The sequence below is a fragment of the Bidens hawaiensis genome, unplaced genomic scaffold, assembly GCF_021521415.1.
Source record: "Bidens hawaiensis isolate Kalapana, Puna unplaced genomic scaffold, B.hawaiensis_p1.1 tig00001961_1, whole genome shotgun sequence".
Classification (NCBI taxonomy): domain Eukaryota; kingdom Viridiplantae; phylum Streptophyta; class Magnoliopsida; order Asterales; family Asteraceae; genus Bidens; species Bidens hawaiensis.
The window spans coordinates 1,755,647-1,782,547 of NW_027491109.1; the positions used below are offsets into that span (position 1 = coordinate 1,755,647).

General features: G+C 35.9%; 3 protein-coding genes and 1 long non-coding RNA gene across 4 annotated transcripts; 2 read left to right on the plus strand and 2 right to left on the minus strand.

The window, feature by feature from the left end:
- Positions 1 to 3,384: 3,384 nt before the first annotated feature.
- Positions 3,385 to 4,232, plus strand: LOC143603029 (uncharacterized). The gene is made up of 3 exons (XR_013147975.1): positions 3,385 to 3,522; positions 4,001 to 4,114; positions 4,193 to 4,232. It is a non-coding gene; the product is annotated as an uncharacterized LOC143603029 (long non-coding RNA).
- An 11,920-nt stretch (positions 4,233 to 16,152) lies between these two features.
- On the plus strand, positions 16,153 to 16,548 carry LOC143604705 (uncharacterized). Its single transcript, XM_077081105.1, has one exon. It carries the CDS (start codon positions 16,153 to 16,155, stop codon positions 16,546 to 16,548), a length of 396 nt encoding a protein of 131 aa, XP_076937220.1.
- Positions 16,549 to 19,068: 2,520 nt separating this feature from the next.
- Positions 19,069 to 22,102, minus strand: LOC143604714 (uncharacterized). The gene is made up of 8 exons (XM_077081115.1): positions 21,787 to 22,102; positions 21,012 to 21,163; positions 20,754 to 20,912; positions 20,588 to 20,656; positions 20,414 to 20,516; positions 20,270 to 20,341; positions 19,933 to 20,021; positions 19,069 to 19,391 (listed from the first exon to the last, which is right to left on the minus strand). The coding sequence occupies exons 1-8, from the start codon at positions 22,100 to 22,102 to the stop codon at positions 19,239 to 19,241; spliced, it is 1,113 nt and encodes a 370-aa protein (XP_076937230.1). The 3' UTR covers positions 19,069 to 19,238.
- Positions 22,103 to 23,164: 1,062 nt separating this feature from the next.
- LOC143603037 (uncharacterized) lies at positions 23,165 to 26,530 on the minus strand. Its single transcript, XM_077079968.1, has 12 exons — positions 26,375 to 26,530; positions 25,502 to 25,652; positions 25,339 to 25,404; positions 25,161 to 25,276; positions 25,023 to 25,076; positions 24,864 to 24,951; positions 24,664 to 24,756; positions 24,500 to 24,540; positions 23,993 to 24,046; positions 23,739 to 23,902; positions 23,571 to 23,640; positions 23,165 to 23,482 (listed from the first exon to the last, which is right to left on the minus strand). The coding sequence occupies exons 1-12, from the start codon at positions 26,468 to 26,470 to the stop codon at positions 23,354 to 23,356; spliced, it is 1,122 nt and encodes a 373-aa protein (XP_076936083.1). The 5' UTR covers positions 26,471 to 26,530; the 3' UTR covers positions 23,165 to 23,353.
- Positions 26,531 to 26,901: the final 371 nt, after the last annotated feature.

Genomic DNA, 26,901 nt, shown 5'->3' on the forward strand with positions numbered 1-26,901 from the left:
GCCATGCCCTTCCCGCCGACAGCCTTCTTCTTCCGCGCAAGGAAAGGACCATCTGCGGATTCCTCATCAGAAGATGACAAGATTAGAGGAATTCCAGCAGAGGTTTGAGCATTGAGAGGGCGAGGGTTAAATAGTCTTTTACCTGGCCGCGTGGCGCTCAGTATCTCGTGGCCTGGCGGGTAGGCCTCCACAAACCGATCCGCCGTCTGTTCGAGGATGGGCAACTCGTTCTCGTCAAGAGCACGAGTACCCAGCCGAGCGGGACCACCAGCTTCCCGTGGATGCAAGAGCGACTGCAAGTCATTCCCCTCTAAAATAAAAAGAGTTATAATAAAATCCTAAATCAACAAAGAAGACGGAGCATACCGAAAGGGATAAAGTTCAAACCGTATTCAATGACGATGGGAATCTGTGGCGCCTCCGCCCCAGCATCCTTCCACACCCGGCTCATACCAAGCATCACCATCCCGGACTCCGCAAAGCGGTAAACCGGAGACTGGATCCGGGAAATCTTGGCAAACCATTCCGCCTCCTGGTAGTTGGAGGCGTGAAGACTGCGGAGTGCTCTCCCGTTCTTGAATGTCATCGCAATAGGGACGACACGGGCAGAGATGTAAAAGAACTCCCGCTTCCAAGACCGAAGACTGCGCTCGGTAGCGCAGATCTTCAAACCCTTGATCCAGGTGACCAGGGTGTACCAGCCTTGGATGCACCTCCAGGAGTAGAAGGTCATCAGGCGGTCAACATGGGGCTCCACGCCAAGAATGAGGCACACCCATTCAAAATGGCGGATCTTGGCGATCGCCATTGGGTGTACCTCCGTCAGGTGTACACCGTGTCTTGGAAACTTCTTCAATGGGAACCTGAGATTCCCATAAACGAAGAAGGCGGCATATACCCCTATTTTGCCCTTGGGGGCATCATACACGGTCTGGTGAGGCTCAGGAAACTCAGGCTCGAATGGCTCGAGCATGAACTTCCTGATGATGTTCTGGTAAAGCTCGATGGGAAGAGCACACTGGCATTCGCCAGCAGTGCTCTTATCGTCCTTATCAGACGTAGACGTCGGGTTCTCGACGTACACGTCAGACTCTTCGGCGGTAGCTTCAAGATCGTGAGCAGAAGACATGTTTTAGAAGTAAAGAAGGAACGATTTCAGGAGAATGCTCGACAAAGCTTAGAGTATTCGCCGGAAATCGTTTAGAAGAAGAAGAGAGAAGTGAAAGTGTGGATTAAGATGAACCCTCTCCCCCTTTATATACTCATCGCAATGAATGCGATGAATTTAATGCGGAGGAGAGAGAAAAGCGCTGGTGCAATGAAACTATGACACGTGGAAAAAGCAAGCTGGCAACAGCTGCTGACAGGACGCGCGCCGTAAAATCCGCACCCACGCGCCCGAAAACCCGCACCCACGCGCCTGAAAAAGCGTCTGGAATGACCATATACTGTCACGTCGTCATAACTTCCTGCACGTCCTGAAACTGTCAGAAGAAACCGTCGGACACTAACGTCCCTTCAACAGTTTGGACTGTTCTTATCTTTTCACCAACTCTTCGAATTTCAAAGAAATTCAAAAAGATTCAAAGATTCAAAAATAAGAGGGAATATACCCCCTTACCTTGGTATCCAAGAAACCGTAAGACAAGTGCGGGTACAGTGTAAAGGCGAAACCCTTCACATACCTAACACCTGCAGGGAATTGAAGCCAAGAATACCTTGGAAGTAAAGAAACTATAAGACGAGTGCGGGTAGAGTGTCAGGGCGAAACCCTTCACATACTTAGCACATGCAGGGAATTGAAACCAAGAAGGATCTTCTGGACCGTGCTTGCGGAAAGAGAAATAGCACTTCCACATAGCGGGAACGTTGAGAACTACCTTGTTTGAAACTTCAAGGCGGAATTGGTGGTTTAACATAACTGATCACTATGTCCGAAACTACCAAAATCTCGTGAAGAATCTATGCAAGTGAAACTCAACGCTCCCGATGTGCGAAGGGGTTTACCTACCCGCATCACAGCCAAAGATCAGGCAGAAAAATCGGGAATTTCTGCGAGTGACATTAGGAAAACCGCGGGAAGAATCCCCACGGAAAACCTTAAAACTAAAAACCCTTTTCAAAACCCCTTGCTTAAGTCCAAAAGTTCACCTCACTTATTAACAATTCATGAGAAGAACATTGGACTGGGGGGACTTGAAGAGGTAGGTCCCAGCAGAGCCCAGTTGGACCCGCAAGACTCACCTTGAAGAGGGACGTCTGCGCAAGGACCAACTGGTTCCGCAGGACCAACCATGCTCAGAGATGAAGACCTTACGCGCAGTACGCCAGCTGTTCCCGCAGGAAAAGCCTCCCAATGGTGAAGTACCCCGCCTGTTCCCGCAGCTGCGGATACAAGCCGTCATGGAAGGCTACCCGCACTAACAGCAAGGCTACACGCATAAGGCACTAACTCAATAATTCAGTAATGTCACCTGAAGGAATGAGCAAGGCGGGAATACTCTCGCCCAAATGAGCCAGTCCGTACGCTTCTGAAAGGTCTTTTGTACTATACCTGCCAATGTATGGACAAAATAGACAAGATCTGACCAGAGCGGCCCATGAACCAATCACAGGGTGACAGCTCACCGACAACAGTAAGAGGAGCACGCTCTAGTACAAAATGTCACTATCAGCCGCTGCCTACTCACCAACCCCTGTCGTGGCACGTACATAGCCTGCAGTTGGTGGAAAAGGAATAGTACACAGCCGGCCATGTCACTATCAGCCGCTGCCTACCCACCAACTACCAGCATGGCACGTGCGTAGCCCACAGTTGGTGGAAAAGGAATATTATACGGCTGGCTGTACCTGCTTGGAAACCTACATTCGGCTATAAATACTCCAACACCTTGGAACGATATCATTATCTTGCATCTTATCTTCTCTAGCAATCTCTCTTTATATACACTTATATTCAAGAGCAATCTAGTCTGATTCTCACGCCGGATGGTGGTCACAAGGAGGTACCCCCCTTCTCAGTGACGAGCTCACGGTGTCTGTTTTGCAGGTCATCAGAAGAACCATCTTTGCCGGACCTAACCCCTCGTGAGAAACATCTGCTTGACCTTAAGATTATCCATAATCTACTCGGGGTCACCTAGTGTTTCTTCATTATTGTAACTGGATAGATTGAACTATAGTTGACATAAAGTCAAACTTATCAATTTTCAAATGCAGAATTTATATTGATATCTATTTTTTTATACCTCATAATGATCAGCCCAGATTTTTTTAAAATAATTAAAGAGCATAAATATTATATTTCTGTAATCTGATATAATTCTTGCAGATAATTGTAAACTAATGATGTTGACTTTTGAGAAAAGGCAATGGTATAAACAGAGTACTCTGTTTTTTCTTGAACAGGTTCTGAAAGACAATTAGTATGCTCCGGATGCCGAAATCTTCTTCTTTATCCGGTCAGAGCAACCTCGGTTTGTTGTGCGGTTTGCAGTTCCGTCACCGCGGTTCCTCCTCCTGGTGAGTACAAGATCTTTGCAATTTTAAAACTTGTTGCCCATTTGCTAAACATTATATTTTATTGTTTATATATAAAAAATTGATAATATATTTTTTCTAATAAAAATTTAGATCTTTGATTTTTCCCTTATTTTCATATTAATGAATTTGTATTGTGCTTCAACCTTTATTTGTTTACAATAGTGGTATGTCGTGCACGGTAACTTTTTTTACTAGTGTCACTTTTCGTAAATGTACAGTAAATCTTTGTCACTCGAGTATTAAATACGTAAATAACACATAAAAGTGTCACGTGACACTTGTATAGTTGCTGCCTACTTAGATCTGTGCGTGCATGGACCATGCTTGAAGACCATGTGTTATGTACATTAAGAAAACAAAATAGTTTAGAAAGTGGATAAGATGTGAAACACATTGTTAAAGTTATTACAACTGAAAACATGTTTGGAAACATGTTTTAAGAATATATGTTTCATAGGTACCGAAATGGCACAGTTGGTATGTGGTGGTTGTCATATTTTGCTCATGTATATTCGAGGGGCTGCAAGCGTACAATGTTCGTGTTGTCATACCATCAATTTGGCCTTAGAAGGTACCGGTTCACTCGTGAATTCCTATGATCACACGTTAAATATGTTTAAAATGCCATAAACGTTTAACTTTGGTTTAGGAAATCAAGTAGCACATGTCAATTGTGGAAACTGTAGCATTGACATTATTGTTATTGCAAATTATACTTGTATGACCGCAGGCTTCGACAAGCAATATAGAACAGAAGCTCGCGGCATAAAAGTTTGCAACGACCTCTCGTTGGCTACGCCTATAGAGTTCCAAGTTTTCTCTTGTGAGAGATTATTATTGCTATTATCATTGTTGTCATCTTTAATGTTTTGTAACAAATAAAAAGTTGAGCTTTGTGTATACCTAATGTGCTTTTATTGATTAAAGAAACGGAAAATAATTATAATAAGAACTAAAAACCGGTAGATAACGGTGAAAGTCGATTCTTTTTTATTGTTTTGAAATTTAAACTACAAAAAGTTCATGTTTCTCAACTATGACATGAGAACTCGTTACCAAACAATGAAACAAGAACTCAAATACTTTATTAACCAACGAGATCATGTAAATTATAATTTAAAAAGTTTTATGATTGAATGCAACTCACTCACCCTGAATCTTTGTCAAAGGGTTCATGTTGGAAATAAAGTAAAGTAGAATCCCAAATAATAAAATATGACTAGTGAATAAAATATGGATAAGGATATGGGGAAAGTTTGGATCAAAGAATAATGTGATCTTTCCTTTTTTGGAATAAACTTTAGGTTTGCATATATAAACTATAAAGTACGAATATTTATCCCTACTGGTAACTAGCTAGTATAGGTGTAGAGAACTTTTTATAAAAGTAAAGTAATGTTTGAAGGAGCATGTTGCACGTTGACTCGTCATAGGGCCCTATTTTCAATTAGCCATTTAGCCCCAAAAAGGAATAAAGGGATGTCTAAACTATACAAAGATTAAAATCAAAGGTTTATTTTATTTTTCTCCTTTTTTTAGTATGAAAATAGAAAAATATTATTGATATGATAAATTGTAAAAGACTCATCAAGTAAAAAACAAAGGGTCAAAGAGACGATGTTCGTTTATCACAGCCAACAAAATAATAATTTTAGAATGCTAGGGTTTGAAGGATGGCTCAACTTGAGAATTCCGATTGATTAAAAAATGATCCTTTTCACTATTTATTATTTCGTCATAAATCAAGAGGCAACGGGTGACGATGAGTAGAGCATCAATCGGTTTCAAGGGCGGCAGGGACAAGAGTATTATTGGTTGATCAAAACCGGTTGCCAATCGAATGCAAGGTATGCTTCAACATTAAGCTTAATAAGTAACTTTATAGTAGGTTTGTCGATTGGTAAGTTTTTAGGGTCAGATAACATTGTTTTATTCCATTATGAGTGTGACCACTAGTAAAGTGAACAAGATTGAAAATGATGTTTTGTTTTCTTTCTTTTTTTTTTAACTAAAAACACATAAAAATAGTTAAGTAACAAACGAGCAAAAATTTAAACCTAGTATACTATCAAAGTGGTGAAATTACTGACAATTAGTCTTTCATTTAATTACAAATTAGTAGAGGTATATGCAATAAAAAATATTATTCGGTAATATTTACATACATATACACACATATATATATATATATAACATAACATACATACAAAAATACATATATATCGGTTTCTAAGGTCTAAGGATCGGTTCCAAACTGATTTATGTTCTAAAACCCTAAACCGGTTCGGTTACAATTCGGTTTATTTACATAAAGTGATGAAACTGGTATATATGGTAATTTTAATTGAGGTATTGTAAATTGGAAAGGGTAATATGATAATTGTATACTAGAAGGAGAAATATGTAATTAAATATTTAAGATTGAGGAAATATGTAATAAGCTAAGTTAGGAGTGGATATATATAAAAATCCCTATATATTTAATAGATTTAACTTGTCAACAACGTTTACAAACAAAACTCAAACCCAATCAAACAATATCCTGATTCTGAACATCATGATTCAAGCCCAGCAAGAGCTTCCTAAGCCCAATCCTTGTAGATGTCTTCTGAGCCCAACAGCAACTGCTTTCCAAACCCATGCAGCTAAATAGACCATATTACCATAACCATATTAATGTATCGAGCTAGGAATTACTAGGGTGTGACAATATATACGTGTCATTCATGTAGAACAGTGGTCTTTGCATGGAAGACACATGGGATAGACGCATGCATCACTTTCACCGCCACAAACACCGTCCTTCAAAAGCCTTATTTGAGAGAACATGCATATTCATATATCAATCAATCAGAAACTAAATCACATAATAAATTAATATAATATAATAATGCATTCGGTGAAAGAGAAAGTAAGCAATGCAGCCAGTGCTGCCAAAGCTCATGTTGAGTCCTACAAAGCCAACCTAGAAGAAAAGGTCACTTAATCATGCATCCAACACGTTTACCTTACCTACAAACAATCGAATGTTCATGATTCATGAAACTGTTTTAACAGTATTGTTTATTTTTGATTATTCGAAAAACAAACGATGTTCATGAACTGTTTAACAATATTGTTTATTTTTGTTTATTCAATAAACAAACGAACGTGAATACAGTTTTCCGTTCATCTAATTTTAATTAAATGAACGAACACATAATATCGTTTATTTTTGTTTACTCAAAAAACAAACAAACATGAACATAGTTTTTCATTCATTTAATTAAATTTAATTAAATGATAGAACACGCCTACTTATGTTTGTTTAGTCACGTTTGTTACAAATAGTTAAGTTACATTTATACAACTATATATAAACTTGTAACATATGTGCGAGTATATAACATGTGTATGTGTATGCCTGGTTATGTTTTGTAGTTATGTCCATTTGCATTAATTCGTTTATATGTTTGTTCTGTTATGTTCATTTAATTTTGTTTGTTTGTTTGTTTGCTCGTTTAGGTTTCAAACGAACATGAACGAACACAAATATGCCAGTTTTCTTAATGGATGAACAAAGAATACATAAATTTGTTTAATCATACTTTTATGTTTATTTAAAAGTTAAATAAACAAACACGAACGTGCATGCCACGTTCTTCAGTTCATTTACCGGCCTAACGTCATGTTTTCAGGCGGAGAAGGCAACAGCAATGAAGAGGTAGGTCCCCGCAAAGCCCAGTTGGACCCGCAAGACACACCTTGAAGAGGTACGTCTGCGCAAAGACCAACTGGTTTCGCAGGACCCACCATGCTTAGAGAGATGAAGACCTTACACGCAGTAAGCCAGCTGTTCCAGCAGGAAAACCTCCCTTGGTACAGTACCCTGCCTGTCCCCGCAGTTGTGGGTACAAGCCAAGAAGGAAGGCCACCCGCACTAACAGTAGGGCTATACGCATAAGGCACTAACTCTTAATACTTCAGTAATGTCACCTGAAGAAGGAATGAGCAGAGCGGGAATATTCCCGCCCAAAAGAGCTAGTCCGTACGCTTCTAGAAGATCTTTTGTACTATACCTGCCAAGGTATGGACAAAATAGACAAGATCTGACCAAAGCAGCCCATGAACCAATCACAGGGTGACAGCTCACCGACAATAGTACGAGGAGGAGCACGCTCCAGTACAAAATGTCACTATCAGCCGCTGCCTACCCACCAACTCCCATCGTGGCACGTACATAGCCCGTAGTTGGTGGAAAAGGAATATTATACAGCTGGCCGTACCTGCTTGGAAACCTACCTTCGGCTATAAATACTCCAACACCTTGGAACGGTATTATCATCGTATCTTCTCTCTAGCTATTCCTCTCAATATACACTTATATTCAGAGCAATCTAGTCTGATTCTCACGCCGGAGGGTGGTCACAAGGAGGAATCCCCCCTTCTCAGTGACGAGCTCACGGTGTCTGTTTTGTAGGTCAAGAAGAATAACCATCTTTGCCGGACCTAACCCTCGTGGGAAACATCTACTTAACCCTAAGATTATTCGTAATCTGCCGGGGTCATTTAGTGTTTTTTCAAGCAAGGACGCAAGAAGAGAAAGAGAGCGCACACCAGCGGAGGAAAGCGAAGGAAGCCGAAGCCAAGATGAACATGCACATGGAGAAAGCCGAACATGCGGCTGAGAAGTTACATGGGAAACATGATCATGTTATCGGCCCCGAGCAACATCATAATACTTTGGCCAGACATTATGGTGGATATCCACAGACGCCTGCTGAGACGTTTCGCCAGAAGCCGACAGCGGTACTGGATCCGGTTACTGGAGAAGTTGTCGACCCGGCTTATCCTCACCTTCATGGACATAAACATAAAAAGTTTTGATGTGCTTTGTGCTTTTTATTAGTTGTAATATAATGAACTAATGATAGCCAATAATATATTTACTAATATGTATCCCGAATAATCTATTGTGTATTTTTTGTTTACATAATTTGGCATATTTCTTTGAATAAGACTGGATTTACTATTGTTCTAAGGATGTTAATCACTTGGATCATTTTATTGTCTTACGTAGCAGAAACATAGATGCACTCCTATAAACGTGGAAAATATACCGGATTAGTCAATTCAACTTGAAATTTTGAAATCGATTGATATAATATTACTTTTTAACGAACTAAAGGAGTGAAGTTACAAAAAAGACTGTTTTAACATATAAAAATATGAATAGAAAATGGTCCCTTATCTAAAACTTCGTAACTCAGAAGAAAATAAGTACATTTTGGAAATAATATTATAAAGGAAATAAGGAAAAAGATCCAATACAATATATTTTTAACGTACAATACGTAAATCTATTTTTTTACGAATCGACCCATGAAGTGACATCCAAACATCTCGTAATCGTCAATACATATCCAATCAATCATTGGTTTACCGAAAAAACAGTTTTGGATGGTTAATTGATCAATTTTTCAATTTTTTACAGAGACCATTTTTGAGCGTTTAATGAGTGTTTAAGTTTTTGTGAGCGTTTTCTAAGAGTTTTAGATTTTTGCTTTTAAGCGTCTCGCGTATCTATCGTACGTTAAGACATTAGCATACAGGACCTGCACCCAAGTAAATATTTATAAGAAATATGGACTTTTATCGATTGTTTTGCATGATCATCTCCTAAAACTTTGTTTTGTACATGTACATATGATTAAATCCCTTAAAACTAAACAGAGAAATAAATCTTTTTAATTAAGCTTAAAAGAACTGGTTTGTTAATTTTAACATGCTACACGATATAATCATGCAAAAGAGAGGCTTTCAGTAAGTTTAAAAGTAAAAAATTTAATAATGTTAGAACAAATTTTAGGGACTTAAATCTCTAGCGAAGATGATGGGTCATGGGAGTGAATAGAGGTGCACAAACCGGTTAATCTATAACTGGTTTTTTTGATAATCGGTTTTTTGATAAAGGGTACTAACCGGTTATACCGGTTTTTCGGTTAGGTTAATAACCGGTTTTGACCGGCTGGAGAAGCGGTTTTGACTGGTTAGGCCGGCCCGGTTAACCGGTTAATAACCGTTTTTTTATAAAATAATAATTAAAAAATCGGTTAACCGGTTCGGTTAACGTAACCGGTTTTGAAATCAAATATATAAACCGGTTACTAACCGGCAGTTAAAATCGGTTAGTAACCGGTTAGAGTTGGACCGGTTACTAACCGGTTAGGGAATCGGTTACAAATTGATTAGAAACCGGTTAACCGGTTAGGATGTGTATCTCTAGGAGTGAAGGTGGTTACGATCAAACCTCTTTTAAGCAAAAGGTTGCGGCCCAATTAATATGTAGCAACCGTACCCAACTCATTTCTTATTTCTATGACCAATAGCTGATGAACCCAAGTTTGCAGCCCAACTCATACGTTTAAATACTTGGCCGCATTGCTTACTCTATTCATCATAGAAAATTTACTAATATTTCTTCTATATATTAAACACCAAAAATAATAACTTTGACTTTAGCATTTAGAACTTCACTTGTGCTAAACGTGGCTAATTACAAAACTCATAGTTTATCAGTAGGAATTCGAACCGATTCGGTAATTAGCAAGCTTAAATGCTTACAATCTCCTAATCAATCATAAATCCACTAACATCTAATGAATCTAATAGCCCTGTTTATAGCTAAACAAGTAAGATAATTTATTTAGGAATTTGAGTTTTGAAAAAAATTAATAAAAGACGAAATTTCGGATTCTAATAAGGCTAGCTTGTTCCACACTCACAAGGATTCCTCCACGCAGGTCACCATTCAGGTCGGCTCTTACTCGTGGGTTGGATGCTCTTGCATCGGTGGAGCTATAGATAAGGCACTGGTACAATACTGATATTCAAGACACCTTAATACCAACACCAAAACATAATACCAAATTTCTTAAAAATATTAGTACCACTTTTTACCGAAAAGTATCGGTACCGGTACCCTAAATCCCTACTACCGAAATCCTTAAATCTTGGTATATATTGATACCGCAACAGAATACGCTAAATCATAATCTGTTGAAATCAAAGCAGACTCTAGTTCGTTTGGTGTTTAATACTTTAGCATTGTCTGTGTTGATGGCAAATAACTACTTTTATGCTTAGTATGATCTACATATATATATTTTTAAATGACCGGTGAACAAATCCCGGTTATTTTGGGTAACCTAATAGCAAAAGGTGATTCATACGTCTGCAATCGCAGACAGCGTTGGGTAGCCCAAGCCTACTATCTCATGTTCCAGGAAAAACATGCCGCCCAAAAACACACCACGATAAAACAGAACTGGTATCAGATTCAACATGAGACTCCTCTAGCACAAGTCTTCACATCCACTTAGTTTCAAAGTTAGTTGAGCAAAAGCTTATATTAATAATATATTAATATCTGTTAGTAAATTATAAAATATTAAATATGATAAAATGATTAAAGTGGACAATAATGTGGGCCAAGTTAATAGTGAAATACCGTGAGAGTCCAAATCTAAGTTTGATGCCGCGTATACATCGTGTATATGGTTCAGATAGGACTCGGACCACATGAGTCTCTTTCCGGTTTCCAGTCTCCAGCTGTGTAAAGTGGGTCAGCCTGGCTGCACTTGCACTTGCATTGAAACCAGTAAGGACAGCGTTACATGGATAAAGTTGAAACAATGGTTCACATGCAATGGCCAATGTCCTACATAACCACACGTGTTCCTATTATAATATGAGATCAATAACTTTTACAGCACAACTTAACACCGTTACACTACAATATTTTACTGAAAATATTTTTTTATATTTTACCAAAGCAAAAATATATTTTGTTGAAAAATTATAAAAATGACGACGATAACATTTTATCATCATCGTACTCAGTAAATCCAACCAATAACAAAGCTGGTAGGATCTAAAAAGAGTAAGATGTAAACAGTCTTACCTCTATCCCGTAGGAATAAAAAGGTTACTTTCGGTGAGACCCCCGGCTCGATAGTAGTTTTGCATCAAGCCTTGGACATAAGGCACATAACACTCAACCATCCGGACACCGGCTGATTGGTGAATATACCTTTGTCTTTTGGCCAGCAACGGCACTACATGATGCCAGATTAACCTTCCGCTATTTTTAATGTTATTTTCACAAAATTAGTTAAATAACGTCAAAAGTAGTGCAATTTTACTTTTGTCCATCCAAGTGCCCACAAATAAATACCTTATATGCGTGCATCACAACCAGAGCGTAACAACGATAACGTTTAGTTCGGTAAATGGCACTTAAAACATTTTTGTTATCTTCAATCAACAATCAACAATATCTTCACATATATTTTCTAAATACATATTATATTCAATACACCAATAATAAACAAAATAATGAACGAACGTACAAGGGCAGATTCAGTATTGAGTCATGGGGAGCGTATACACCCCTTCAAATTTGTATTTTCTTCTATAAACTTCTACTTTGTTAGGTTCAAAGGCCCCAAGTGCCCAATCCGTGTTTTTTTAGTGCCACAAACTTAACTTTTCGAGCCAACTTTTCAAACGCAAGTGTAGTTTTTCTTTCACAAATAACAATTAAGCTTAGATTATTTAATTGTCTAACCACTTCATCAATTAGTTATTAATATAGTGATATATTTTGTTAGTTCTATAAAAATTAGACCAAGATATGATAGTATTTAGAGTATCATTTCATTTTTTATAATTCTACACTATTTAACTTAAATTTTTTTTATTTGTACATAAGAGCGCTTTGTGTCGTATCAATTACACATCTAACACATAAGTCGGTTGGACTTGATACGCACCACTTAAACAAACACGAAATATTAGGGTTGTAAACGAATTGAACGAACAAGGTCTTGTCCATGTTCGTTTGTTAAGAAAATAATGTGTGCACAAACGGTTCATGAACACTTACCGAACAAGATTTTTATGTTTGTGTTCGTTCATGAAGGAAATGAATGTGTTCAAAAACACAAACGAACACAAATAAAATCAGTAGAGCCTAGAGATTGAGACCGATGTATTCATTAATGTGAATAATGAAAGTCTGTAAATGAGTCGAACGAATACGAACAAGGGCATGTGTGTGTTCTTTCATTTAACTTTAAACGAACACTAAATGCTTAATCAAATAAATATTTATATTCATGTTCGGTTGTTTAAAATCTAAACATACCTAACTGAACATGTATGAACAAATGTAAATTAACACACACAAACATAAACGAACATAAATAAAAATACTTAAATAAACACAAATTAACAAATATAAAACATTTAAGTAAATGACTCATCCAGATAATATTTAATATTTTAATTATTTTATATTAATACATAAACGAACATAAATAAACATACATAAACGTTATATAGAAAACGCAGGAATGGAGTCGTGTTAGGTGGGCTCTGAAGAAGAATAAGAGTTTATGACTAAGGAGGCTCCTTTAGAGCCCACTTAATTGGAATCTGTTCATGCCTAGCCACTTAGATTCAAACATTAATTTTATCTAGGCAAAAACAAACACCATTTTAGCCAACTCATCCCTCTTTAGACTTTTTGGTAGCATGATCATGTCTCGTATCAAAATACGGTTTTACCAAATCAGTTTTCTAATGTTGTTTCGTGTCGATCCAAATGGTGCCTAATTAGAATCCAACTATTTTCGGTGTCTATATGTAATTAGCCATAATTAGTTTAGAAAATAAAATAAAAAATCCAATTCCTATTTTAAGAATTTATTTGATCAAAATTTCTGATTTGGACATTTCCCCTCAAAATGTAAGATTTAAAATTGTCTTTGATTAGAAGTATAGTCACAAATATTAGGTGGTTAGTGGTAACTTAAGAAAAATCATCTGATAACAAAATACAAATAAAATTTGGTTTGTTTCTTCACAAAACGTTAGACCATGTGTAGTCATAAAGCCTCACTACCAGGCATTATGCGACACGTAGCATCCAGTCAGAGTTATGTCTTTATATAAAAACATGGTGTAGTCATAAAGCCCCACCCCCAAGCATTATGCGTCACGTGGCGCCCAGTCACTTGTACGCTTTTTTTGTTTTTTTTTTACAATACAATTAAACAAAAAGCTTTTTGTATATAAAATAATTTTACACAAACACAAACACTCCCACCGATCCTCATCTGCCCACCGTCAATCCCATCGACAATCCAACCCAGATCTCAATCACAAAACACAAACGCAAACACTCCCACCGATCCTCATCTGCCTCAACGAACGAGAACAGAAGCAATAAGAAGATCGAGAAGTAGTCTCCAGCCCTAATCTCCAATCCTATTCAATCGTAACTGCCACCCTCAATCCCACCATCACCGGCAACCGTTAACTTCTCCAGCGATGGATCCTCAGGTTCATCAAGCATCTGACGTCATCAACTCCGTTAACTTCTCCGGCGGCGATGGAGCTTCTGTTCAATCTCTTCAACGGTAATATAACGGATTTTTATTTTTATTTTTGAGCCATTCTCGCGTTATATAGAAAACGCAGGAAAAAAATTACCCAAAACGCCTGCATAACTCCCCGAGTACGCATGGTCTTAGAACTTTGAAAAATTGAATTTTAATAATCCAAACTATTAATAGCTGGTCAATAATAATCCCAACTAACACTGTGACCGGTGACAATCCCAACATTTATTTTTGTTACCAATAATAATCTGAGTCTAACAAATTGTTACTTCGTTAGTTATTATTGTTAAGTTAGTACTAAAATGACTAAAATACCCACTAACAAATAAATAATACTAAATAAATTTAACCAACTTTATTAATCTATCTTTTAAAACTCGATTAGAGCTTTGCCAACCTATCCCCCATAATTAGGTGAAGGGAATTGGTAAATTATAGGGTGCAGTTTTGAATGGTTGTGAGTGTAAATTATAGGGCTGAGAGAGAAATGTAGTGATTTTTTGTAAATTTGGGGAAACAAAGTTTGTCTCTATTTATTTTTTTAATATTTGTTGAGTTGGTTATGAGTAGAGGGAAAAGAAAATTGTAATAATAAAAGTATAAAAAGTATTATTTAATTAAGCAGGAAAGAGAAATGTAGTGTTTTGTAATGTAATTATAAGGATAGTGATGGGGGACGGGCTGTGAATGCTTTTACGTCACAGGTCACCGTATTCCCATCACCACCTCCGGCTTGTCACCGTCGCTCCACCATCTCCGGCCCGTCGTTGTCAGTAATCGTCTCCATCATCATTGTAGGCCGCTACTACCCATTTCTGGTCGACCCCCATCATTTTCACTCATCACCACCATGATTTTCCGGTGAAGTTTTTTAATTGGTGGTGGTGGTGGTGTGGTTTCGCAGTGGTTGTTAAACATTAGACAAGCAGCGGTAGCGCGACTGTTAACGGGTAGATCAGTGGCTAGGTTTTCTTCCGTTCATACGGTGGAGGTTGTTATGGTTGTCAGGACCTGATCCGATAACACTATAGGGATCCAATAGTCCGATGGTGTATGCTGGTATCTTTCCAGTGTCTTATGGTTGTCACAGCCCGATCTTAAGGATGTAGTGGGTGGCGGCGTTAAAGTTCCAATGGTACTCCGCGACAACTTTGGTTTTCTGGTGGTCTCAATAATTTTGATCAAGAGATTAGTAGATATATCGGCAAATTGTAGATGTGGATAATGGTGGTTTGGCCGGAAATGGGAGCCGACGAACCGGTGTAAGGCAACAGTGGCCGGAGATGGTTAACAGAATGGTGTGTGTGTGGGGGGGGGGGGGGGTGGGGTAATTTGGTCATTTAGAACTAACTTAACGATAATAACTAACAGAGTTAATAATTTGTTAGACTGAGATTGTTATTGGTAACAAAACTAAAGTTGGGATTGTCACCGGTCAGATTGTTAGTTGAGATTATTATTGGTCAATAATTAATAGTTTGGATTATTAACATCCAATTTTCCTTGAAGCTTTTAATCCAAGCTTACAAATCATATATATTAAGTAACTTTCAATGTAAAAATTAGCATCAACGACCCATGACCAACAAAATCTACTTTACTGTCTAAAAGACCGACGAACCAAACCTAGTTATGAAATTATGAACAAGACATCCTCTCTTCCACGTCCACAAAGATCTTCCAAATCAAAGTTTGTAGGTTGTTGATACACCAAGTCACCAACCCTATGCAATATGACTATCATATATTCCATTATATCACATAAGAAAATATAAACATGATTCCAATAAATATTAGTATATTAATAGAGTTTCTTTTCTTTTCATTTTATTTTATTATCATTAATTAATTCCTTTGTTGGCAAAATCCCAACGGCTACATATGCTTTAATTACCAGGAAACCAACATTGTTGTTAACCTCTCACATCATTATTAGCCGTTTGGTTGGCATGTTCACCTTCAACCACTACCATACAAACACCACTTTCACAACCTCTGTATATAATTAAAAATTTAAAATAAAATAAGAACTTTGACTTTGTCCACTACCAAAAACCTTATAAATTAACACACCTACACATACGCGTTCATTTCATATTTTCATTCACAAACACACACATACATACACACTTATTAGCCTTTCATATCGCACGTAACTCTCAAAATGGACTGCTTGGTTCTACCCGTATCAATCTTTAGCCGCGCTTGCTCCGGTCAGCGGTTAGGATATCAACCACTAACCAATGACTTATTTACGGGTTCGGATGATCCAATCACCGTGGTGGTAGGGAAGGAAAAGAAGGAGTTTTTGGTGGATCCATTTGTGTTGGATGAAAATCCGTTTCGGGTTTTAATTGATTTAGCGAATAATAAGAACAAACATTCGTCGTCGTCATCATCGTCAAAATTTATGGTTGATTTGCAAAAGAAGAGAGTGTTGTATGTAGATGTGGATGCCATCTTGTTTGAACACATGCTATGGTTAATGCATAATGATTCATCATCTTTATTCAACCTCAATCTCAAAGAAATTATTGATTTCTATGCTCAAGATTACTAGCCTAATTATTTAATTAATTAATTATCTGGTTAATTATTTTTTCTTATAATAAATATAACATTATACACACGAAGAATAGATTTGTTTAATTTATAATCCTTTTTGTTTTGTTTTCTAAGTTACTTGTATTTTTCGTGGGTAAATAAATAATCTTGTATTTTTTTTTCTTTCATACAACAAATAAATTTAATTATGTTGTTCTTTAGTTTAACGGCAATTATTATATTGTTCATTTTAATATATTGATTGTGATATTATATATATTTAGTGTTTAATCTCTCTCTCTCTCTCTCTCTCTCTCTCTCTCTATATGTTTTTCGTTTTATTACATATGTCGTCATGGAGTATTTGGAATATACTTTGACCAATTCTTCATATGCCCAATTTACTACACTTCGTTAAAGCTATACGTTACTCGGAACTTCTAGTTTGAGTGGTCATGCTAGTTGAGTTTATTATCGATTATAGTTATTATTATTTCACTTATCATTTGTTTTTAAGTTTGTTTGTTAGTTATGATTTCATCTTTAGTTTTAGTTTAAGGACGGTTATTGGTGATTTATCATTAGTTTGTTTATCATTATCTTATGTCGTTGTGATTCCGTTACACTTCATGTTCAAATAGATGAATCAATGAATCATGACTGATCATTATATGAAAAACCCTTAGTTTATAATTTAGTTTGTAGGTTTGTTCATATTAAAAGATAATATATAACATAGATGATTTATCTAATGAAACAAAAGGTTGAAGATGGATTGCGAATGTTGGTGGAGCAATTCAAGCTAGATAAACTGTAAATGTAATGGGTTTTATGTTTCTGTTTTTGTTTTTGGATATGTTGTGTTCTTTTCTCTGATTTATCCGAAAAGAACCTGAAAAAATCCAAAAAAAACCCCGAAAATATGGTTTTTTCAATACCTAGAAATATGGTATTTAAATTCCCGGTTTAGAATACCCGGTTCTATACCCGACCCGAACCCGATATATAGGATATGGTTTTTAGAGACAATACACGGACCCGAACCAGACCCGGGTTTTGCCAATACCGGATTTTCCAATACCCGGTCATACCCGAACCCGGTTTTATATCCGAACTTGGGTATTTGAAAAACCCAATTTGTGCACCTCTAGTATTCCATCACACAGTTAGACAAATGGATTGAATATTTCCTTGTGTACTTAAAGATATGTAGAACTTTTGGGTGAAAAAAAGATAACGTCACTTTACGTTCTGCTTTACTAAAGTCAGATAAAACTAAAATTGAAAAGAAAAAAAAACTAAAAAGAGATGGGTATTCTTAGTTGGTGCTGGAGTTTGAATTTATCGGATGTTGGTTAGATCGCTTTGTATTTGTGATATAGTGCGGTGGGTAGTCGGGCTAGTCCATGTGATATCATGTTTTGTTCTATCTAGATCTTTTTTTTTTCTTGAGACACACCATTACTTTTCGTGTTTCTTTTTATCTTGTAGCATTGTTACCTGATTTTACGAGTAACTTGTAATGAGTAATATTTTGTATTAAGTCATGTTTCCTCCTATATGATTCCTTACTAGCATAGGTCTTCTAATATAAGTATATAACTTTTGCCCTTAAAAAATAAAGACAGGATATACTGGGCAAATTTCCACCATAGTTTTAGCCTATGAAACTTGGGAAAATGTCAATCGAGATATATATGGCATATTTCCACCATAATTTTAGCCTATGAAACTTAGGAAAATGTCATTCTCACATTACATGACAAGTCCACTATAATTGGATAGTGTTTAGGTGATCAAATGCTCTCCATTTGGACTTTGTAATTTAATGATTAATAATTAATTTAGAAAAATAGACATTTGTTTTCTGTATATAATTTGACGGTGATTAAATAAATGTTGTGTACGTAATATCACGAGTTAAAATCATTAATCTTTAAACCAAATATGACTAAGTAAGATTTCATCTTGATCACTTTGTTTTAATATTATTTTGACTTGTTCCCATTAAAGGTCAATTATTTTATCAGAATGACAATGCAAAATAGGATGCCAACGAGTAAGGTCCTCTCAAAGAGGGGCGTAACTACAAAGGAAAGTTAACGAAGTTAAAATTTACAACAATGAATTAAATTAAAAGCTTAACGCACCTTTGTAATTATTTACCGCACCGTTATATACATACACATTATAGCTCATCACACCGTGACTTTGGGTACAAAATTAAATTATAAATTATTTGTATAGATTTGCTGATAAAAAAATTAGTTTACTTATGTAAAAGTGTGTAAATCATATTTGTTTGTCAAATATAATAGTATACTAGTGAAAACACGAGCATATAAATTATACAAGATTAACCGCAAGTTAATTATCTAAAGCTAAATACCAAGCTATATGTTTTCAATTCGAGTCGGTATAATCAACTACTAACCTTATACAAAATCAGTTGTTCTGACTCCTAAGTTAACTAAGTATAATATCATACCATAATAAAAAATTGCATTTTAGTCATATAACAGTCTCTGTGTATAACTATTTATAACATTCTATAGTTGTTTACTATTACTTGTATAGTTATAATGTTATATACAATCTTTCATCCAAAAGGATATATATCTAGATATGGGCCTAACCCACAACTGAAAAACAGGCCCATAAAACCCCAAAACCACTAATACCATAACTTTATGCCTATAAATATTTTTATAGATTTCTTGAGTTATTTTCTTCAAGATTAAGCTTCTGAATTCGCTGGCGTAATCTTCGTCGGTGATCATGTATCTTCCATAGCCCATGTCCCAGAATCGTGCCAGAGTATATCCCGTGTGTAATCATTGGCACTAGAATGTTGTTTGTCTGTCAGGAGGACAATATCGTCATTACAATAAACAAAAAGATTGTATATTTATGTATGTATAATATGAACAAGAACAATGCAGTACCATTAATGTTATCATTATAAGCTTAGACACTACATTTCATGTATATGTATATCAATCAATCATGCCCAGTAAAATCCCACCGACAGCAAAGCTATAAGTAGGGTCTGGGGAGGGTGGGATGTAGGCACACCGTACCTCTATCCAAAGGAATAAAGAGGTGGCTTCCAGAGAGACCCTCGGCTCTAAGTACATGTGTATGAAGCAAAATAAAGAAAATCAAAGTTTAACAGTTATATAAAAACTACTACTAATTATAATAATATTAATAATAAGATCACAGTTTAACAGCTATATAAGAGCTAATAATAATAATAATAATATATGTAAGGGAAATACCATTATGGTATGTGACCTGAATAAGTTAAGTCTAAGCCCTAAGGTATTATGCATAAGATAATTATATAGTTTCATATGTTATTAACATTTTATATTCATAATTTCTTAAGTTTGGTTACCTGAATCCATACAAAACCAAGGTATAGAGCTAGAAGACCTTCAAGTAATGGTGAATATATTTTCTTCATCTGTCTCCTTTCATACCAAGCTGTAGAATGTGTAAATATTCAAGTTAGAAATATAACCAAAGGGGTAGTATAGTAAAATCGCGACTCTACTGATTTAAAAGCTAGCAGACTCGTGCTTGAACCAGCTAAAAAAAGACAAACGGGCTATAAATAGGCTTAACTTAAAAAATACATAACTTGGGCTACGTCTTATAGGTCCATAAGTAATGGACAAAAACGTTTCGTCACAACATGAAGGGTAGAATGGGAAAATAGCGAAACGTGATACCTGCGAAAAGCTTCTTCATTTCTTGAAGACCAGAACGTGAACTCAAAACGGGTGCTACAACATAAGTAGGATCTGAAGCCAAAACAAGAAAAGCGTGTTAACGAAAATGAATAAACGAGAGCTTAAAGACACAAAAGAACAAACCTTTTGGAGACGCGGCAACATAATAAAGTGAGCCCGTTAGTGCCGCTGTAATAACCGCTGCAAACGCTTGAGCAAAGGGTACAAATGGAGGCAGCACCCCGGTCTACAAGTCAAAGATTAATGGGTCAGTTATCGACAGTAAAATTTTAACAGGAAAAGTTGGAGTGATCATACCAGTGCAGCCATTCCGGATGCATTCGAAACTAAATCGTTTCCCCTCAAAAACACATCTGCTAATGCACCCTACATAAATGCAAATTAAGATTTTAAAAAATAGTAAAAAAAAAAAAACACTAGTGTTAAGTTTCCTAATATTCCATGACTCACTAAGTCAACCCACCTGAACCGCAGCTCGGTAAAACAGCTCCTCACCAACTGAGCTTGCTGCAACAATCATTATAAACTGCCATGGAGACATTCCATAGAAAAAGCTTCTTAACTCTTCATCTTCGACATCTCTTATTGCACGAGCATGAGGCGACACTTTCACAACTTCATCCTGCACAACACCAACCGCTTTACAATCTTTAGTCATCTATAACAAACATTAAAAATGAAGGAAAAATAATATTATATAATGTCAACAAATTCACCATACGTCTAGTATAAATAGAAGGGCCATAATTGGTGGAGCAGCATATCCGAGTCCTTGCACAATGGCGTCTAAAGACAGTGAGTATCCACCCGTACTATCGATTCCTGTTGTCGAGCATATAAAGTTTCCTACCAAACCCATTGCCCCATAGATGCCTGTTTTCATGTTTCATAAGAGTTAATAACTTAATAGTTAATACTAATAAAAGTTGTAAAGTTAGTTAATAACATAATTTTTGAAATAAACCATATGTGGATTCATGGGAAATAATCACCTAAAAGTTGCAAGTTTAAGGTTGTCCTAGTTGATAATCTTTACTTAAAAACAAGTGGAATATTAGAAAGTGGCTAATTTTGGAATTTGATATTTGATTAACAATACTTTTATGCCTAACAATGGACCTATACCCTATATTTCGGTTTTTATAAACGGTTCAATTAATACAGCTATTGGATAAGATAGTTCGGTTAACCAACTACTTTGGATGTGAGCATATTTAAGCTCAATTGGTTAATAAACCCAATCATATCCTAGGTCAACAAACTATTAGCAATTATTTTTACCTTATATAAAGAATAACACGCGACAACTAATATATTATTTAAAAAATATTATACCAAAGGAGGTTGGGATTCAGTGTAAATGAAATTAACCTACTAAAACTATAAATATCGATATATTCCATTAAAAACAGTGTTTACGTCGTCGATATACACAGAAAACAATAAAGTAAAGTAATAAAAATATTATTATACTGAAATTAAAAGCGAAAACTGACCAATTCCGTAGCTGAGTCTAACAACAGCTCCAATTTTATCCCAAACTGGGAACTCTGCATCTTGAAAGCTCTGATTAAATGTAGTAACCTCCATCGTAGAACCCGAAAACCCGGTCTTTCGTTCTCCGGTATCGATCCCATCACTACTATTTCTCTCAACCGTAGCTCTCACACTCACTGCTCTTCTTCTAATAACAGTTTTCCTTTTACTAAATAATAGTATTTCCGGTAATCCAACAATAAGTTTGTTACAACAGTAATTAGTTGCTGCTGTTGCTGTTGGAGTTTGGTTGGTTGTTGGAACTCGAGAAAACATGATTCAGAAAACACAACAGTGGAATCTATGTTATGTTGTTGGGTTTTGTGATAAAGTTAATGGGAATGAAGTACTGGCCACTGGGTGTTTTTGATCCACAGAATCTGATTAATGAAGAAGACATGGACGGTTATGAATTGAGTTTGTGGGTCCCACGGGGTTTGAATTCATCTCGTGAAGAATCGCAAGGACCAATGGCAAGTTAAGGTTGGAGATAATGCTGCTGTTGTGTCATAAATGGTCGACCATGTAATAAAATCTTAGGATTTTTTTAGCTATAGGTGTGGTACACTTGTACGTAAGTAAAACAAAGATTAACCGGATTAGGTGACGGTGGAAGACTAACTGAGTAGTTGGGGTTTATTTGTTGGATTTTTTAAATGAACGGGTTTTAACTCACAACACATTCGTGCCTTTGAGCGAGTGTTCACGAGCATTGGTATCAGACAAGGGTTTTCCCCGGATCAAAAGACGAGTGCATCCCTATGTTGTCAATTAACCAGTAGTACATTTGAAGGACTTGCTGGATTTTTTTTTTAAAAAAAGGAGATTAATATATAACTTTATATTCTAATATAGGACATAATTTACGTGTATTCTTTATTCTCGGTGTATACACTTCCATAATAGGTTGGGCCGATTCAATTTTTTTTTGAGACTTTGGGAGGCCTAACAAATGGGACGCTCACTAGGACTTTTATAAATTTTTGGACCAAAATTGAAAAAAAGCATGTTGTAATTCATTAGTAATTAACAATTTAACACATAAATTAACAATCTAAACGCTCCAATGTGAAGAGTATTGACTGCACATGGCCTGACCTGTTCGGATTATGAATCTCATTCTTTTTGAAAAACCTATTTGATTCGTATAATTCATTGCAATTAAAATCTAAATCCTAAAAATGACATATTTGGTTAAGATATGAATAAAAGCGGATGAGTACATACTCAAATCCCTTTGTACAAAGAGAATTAAAGTTCCCTTACAAACTGCCAAGAAAATCAACAAAATGAATTAAATTCTCCAAATTCCATATAAATAATTTGTTTGATGTAAATGAAACAAAATGATATATTTTAAAAAACCTGCATCATTAAAATGGCAAACAACATAAGTTGAGAAGTGTTATTTAAGAAACAAAGGAAATTGTATAGTATAAAGTTTGTAACAACAAAAATGCTCTCTTAACTTAAAACAAAACACAATGGCATCAAATAAGATCCAAACTATTTCCCTATGTTAATAATCTATGGAAACAAATCCTGAAGATCAATGATGTCAGCAAGAACACCAGCAGCTGTAGTATCATTACCTGCTCCCGCACCTTGAATCACTAACAGGTTTGGAGACTTGTAACATCGACTGTAGATCTCCACCTGCAGTCGCATTTTTGTCGAGTCAATAAGTCACTCACAAAAAAAAAAGTTCAAAGTTTTCACAATAACAATTTAAAAACTTAATTACCACACTCTCGCTTCCTTTCAATCTGCCCAAAGCCGAATCTTTCGGGACTTCATTGAGTCCAATAATGCACCTATTACAAGTTCCAAAAAAATATTGCTAACACTATTGTTATTGTAATCTTTATTAGATGCAACAAAAAATTGATAAAAAAATAAAAACGAAGCGTACGATGATTTTTGTAGGATACAAACATAGCGCAAAACTTTGTCATTTGAAGAAGCTTTTTTTATTTGTTCTTCAATATCTTTATCCAGCAATGGCAGGCCACTTGCTAAAAAATCATCCAGGGTCATCACGTCGGGCCCCATTGTATCCGGGTACAAGCTGTGGATCTTGCAAAATTACAAATGTCATATACGAAGAACATTAGTATATTCAACTATATTTCAATTAAACATTATCGTGCTCACGCAAAAATATACCTTGATGGAGTTCATGTCAATGCGTTGGCCGAGAAGTCGTGCAAGGATCAAACCCTGTTCAACATAAATAATAAAATAAACTGATGTAACTGAACCAAAAAAACCGAACCTAAATATATTGATGGCTTGGTTTACGTTTCTTAAAAAAAGCCGATTTTTCGGTTTGGTTTCAGTTTCTGTTTTGTTATCAACCAAAAATCGAATCAAACCGATTTTTAGTAAGTTTTAAGAAATCAATAAATGGTGTAGCCCAAAAGTTTATGGTACAAATGTGTTAAAAACAATCAATCATTAGTTAACAAAATAAATATATAGACCCAAAATTATTATTTGGGCCATTTTTTTAGAATTTTCAAGCCCATATGGTAAAACCGAAACCGAAAGAAATCCATTGTAAAAAAAAAATCGAAACGGTTTACAAAAACCCAAAATCCGAATCTGAACAGTATAACTTATAAGATTACAATTCTTTTTAAAAAATAAGCAGAAGTAGAGATGAGACAGGACCTTCCTTGCAACATCCATACCGCTGAGATCATCACGAGGATCTGAACAATAGAAACATAGAACAAATAAATTTTACATATCTAATAAATCGGATTGGTCTGATTCATCAAATGCATATATATCTTGATATTCTATAATAGCATGCTTTTATAATAAGTTTTGACCTGGTTCAGTATAGCCAAGGTTTTTTGCAGCTTTAACAACTTCACTGAACGGTTTTCCTTTTTCTACCTCGCCCATTACATATCCCAAAGTACCTATGTTTGGGTCCAAAAGAAGATGTAAAAGATTAATTCATTTCGTCCGTAATCACTATGTTAAGTTGTTAACAAATGTAAGTTATTAAAATTTCAGTTTTCATTACCACTCAAGCTGCCAACTATGTAAGTAATCTCGTCTCCTGACGAAATAATACGATTTAATGATACAATAACGGGGAGGCCAGCACCAACCTAAATCAATCCATTCATAAGTAAACGAGTCAACATTTCCATGACTAATAAACAACAATAGCACGACTTACGGTTGACTCATGCCTAATGCGACGCGGTTGTAAGAACAATTTGTCAAACTCTTCCTGCAAAAAGACAAAATTCAATAATCAAATGGTTCTTTCAAGTGACCAAAATATTAATGGACAATTAATAATTTAGTAATTTACCATTGAACCGGTAAGAGGTTTCTTATTGGCTAACACGGTACAACATCCTAAATTTATGGTTTGAGTAATTAATTCAATGGTCTCCGAACTTGCAGAGCAATCAACAAGTACAAAACCTGAATGGTAATTTAAATAACAAACTAACACTAGTATGTTATTTACGGGCCAATAAATTTACCTAGACGAGAGGCGATGCCAGTGAGTTTGCTCCTGAATTCAGAGTATGAATAAGCTTCACATTTACCTATAAAAGCAATAAAATGAATAAATTCCCATGAATTTGGATGATTTTAAACTTATGTAAATATTACTAATTACTAAGAATATATAAATGGAATTACCAGAGTGAACACACTTTTCGAGGGACAATTTATCGGACTTGGTCTTGCATATTTCGGTCAAAAATGCATCATCAAACTCTTGTGACAACACATCTGGTGCAACCAGAAATGTTTTGCTGTCACATACACCCACAACTCTCAAGTGAATTCCCTGTATGATTTAATCAGGTGCATATTAACTTGAAAGTCAAAATTATAATCCGGTTGACCTTAAGGGTGTAAACGAGCCAAGCTACTTGCGAGCTACTCGAGATTGATTCGAAAAAAGCTTGAAATGGGCCTAGCTTAAACAAGCCCGAACCTAAAAATAAGCTTGGTTTGTAACTGAGCCTGAACTTCACTTATTGAGTTCAAGCTGACTTGCGAGCCTAAACGAGCCTAATAATTACTTCGTTTTTTTAATATACTAAATATATATTTACATATATAGCCTTTTATATATAATGTCATATATATTATTTACAAAAATTAACTAATAATAAATAAATGAGTCAAGCTCGAGTTTGAAAAAAACTACCCATAAACTGAGCTCATGCTTTAAAAACAAAGCTTCAACCGAGCCGAACTCGAGCTGTTATATGTTAAACGATCCCAGTTTTTCCTTGTAACAGAACTCATATCAACTTGCAAGTCAAAACTATAATCCGTTTGACCTCAAAAGTCAAAGTACACAATTTGATTTACTATTAAAATCAAGTTACTTATCAAAAAACACATAGGGTTCTAAATTTCTAACTAACCAGCATAAAACTAATCGAAATAGATTACCTTTGTATCTAAAATTAACAATTGATTTCGAAATATAATGCAGTTAATTGTCCAAAAGGATATAATAATCGAATGAAAATATTATTATTATTATTATTATTGTACCATGTTTGCGTGAAGTGATCGAGAAGTGACTACGTGTTGGAGGAGTTGTCTCCCAACGCCACCGCAGCCCATGAGGATGATCGGAATATTCTTCATTTTGTTCTCGGTGGCGATGCGTCGGAGTGTGTGTTTTTTGCAGCCTTGTGAGTGTGTAATTTAGAGTTGGGTAAATAAACTGGTTAATCGATATTTAATCGAAACCGAACGGATTTAAAACGGTAGAAGTCGGTTTGGAACCGAATGAAACCGTAGTTTTGGAATCGGTTGGTAACTTTCTCCATCAAAACCGGTTAACCGAACTGAAGCTGGTCGAAGCTGGGCAAAATCCGGTCAGAAGCTGAACCGGTACGATTACAAACGGGTTTTGACTTTTGTTAACCAAACTGAACCGGTTTCAACCCAAACTGGTTTTAAGTTTTAAAGCGATTTGGGCACCTCTAATTTTAACTATGTCCAAAACTAAACACATATGTTTAACTAAAGACGTTTGGTCCTAGTCCAACGATATTAAGATGTTGGATAAGACA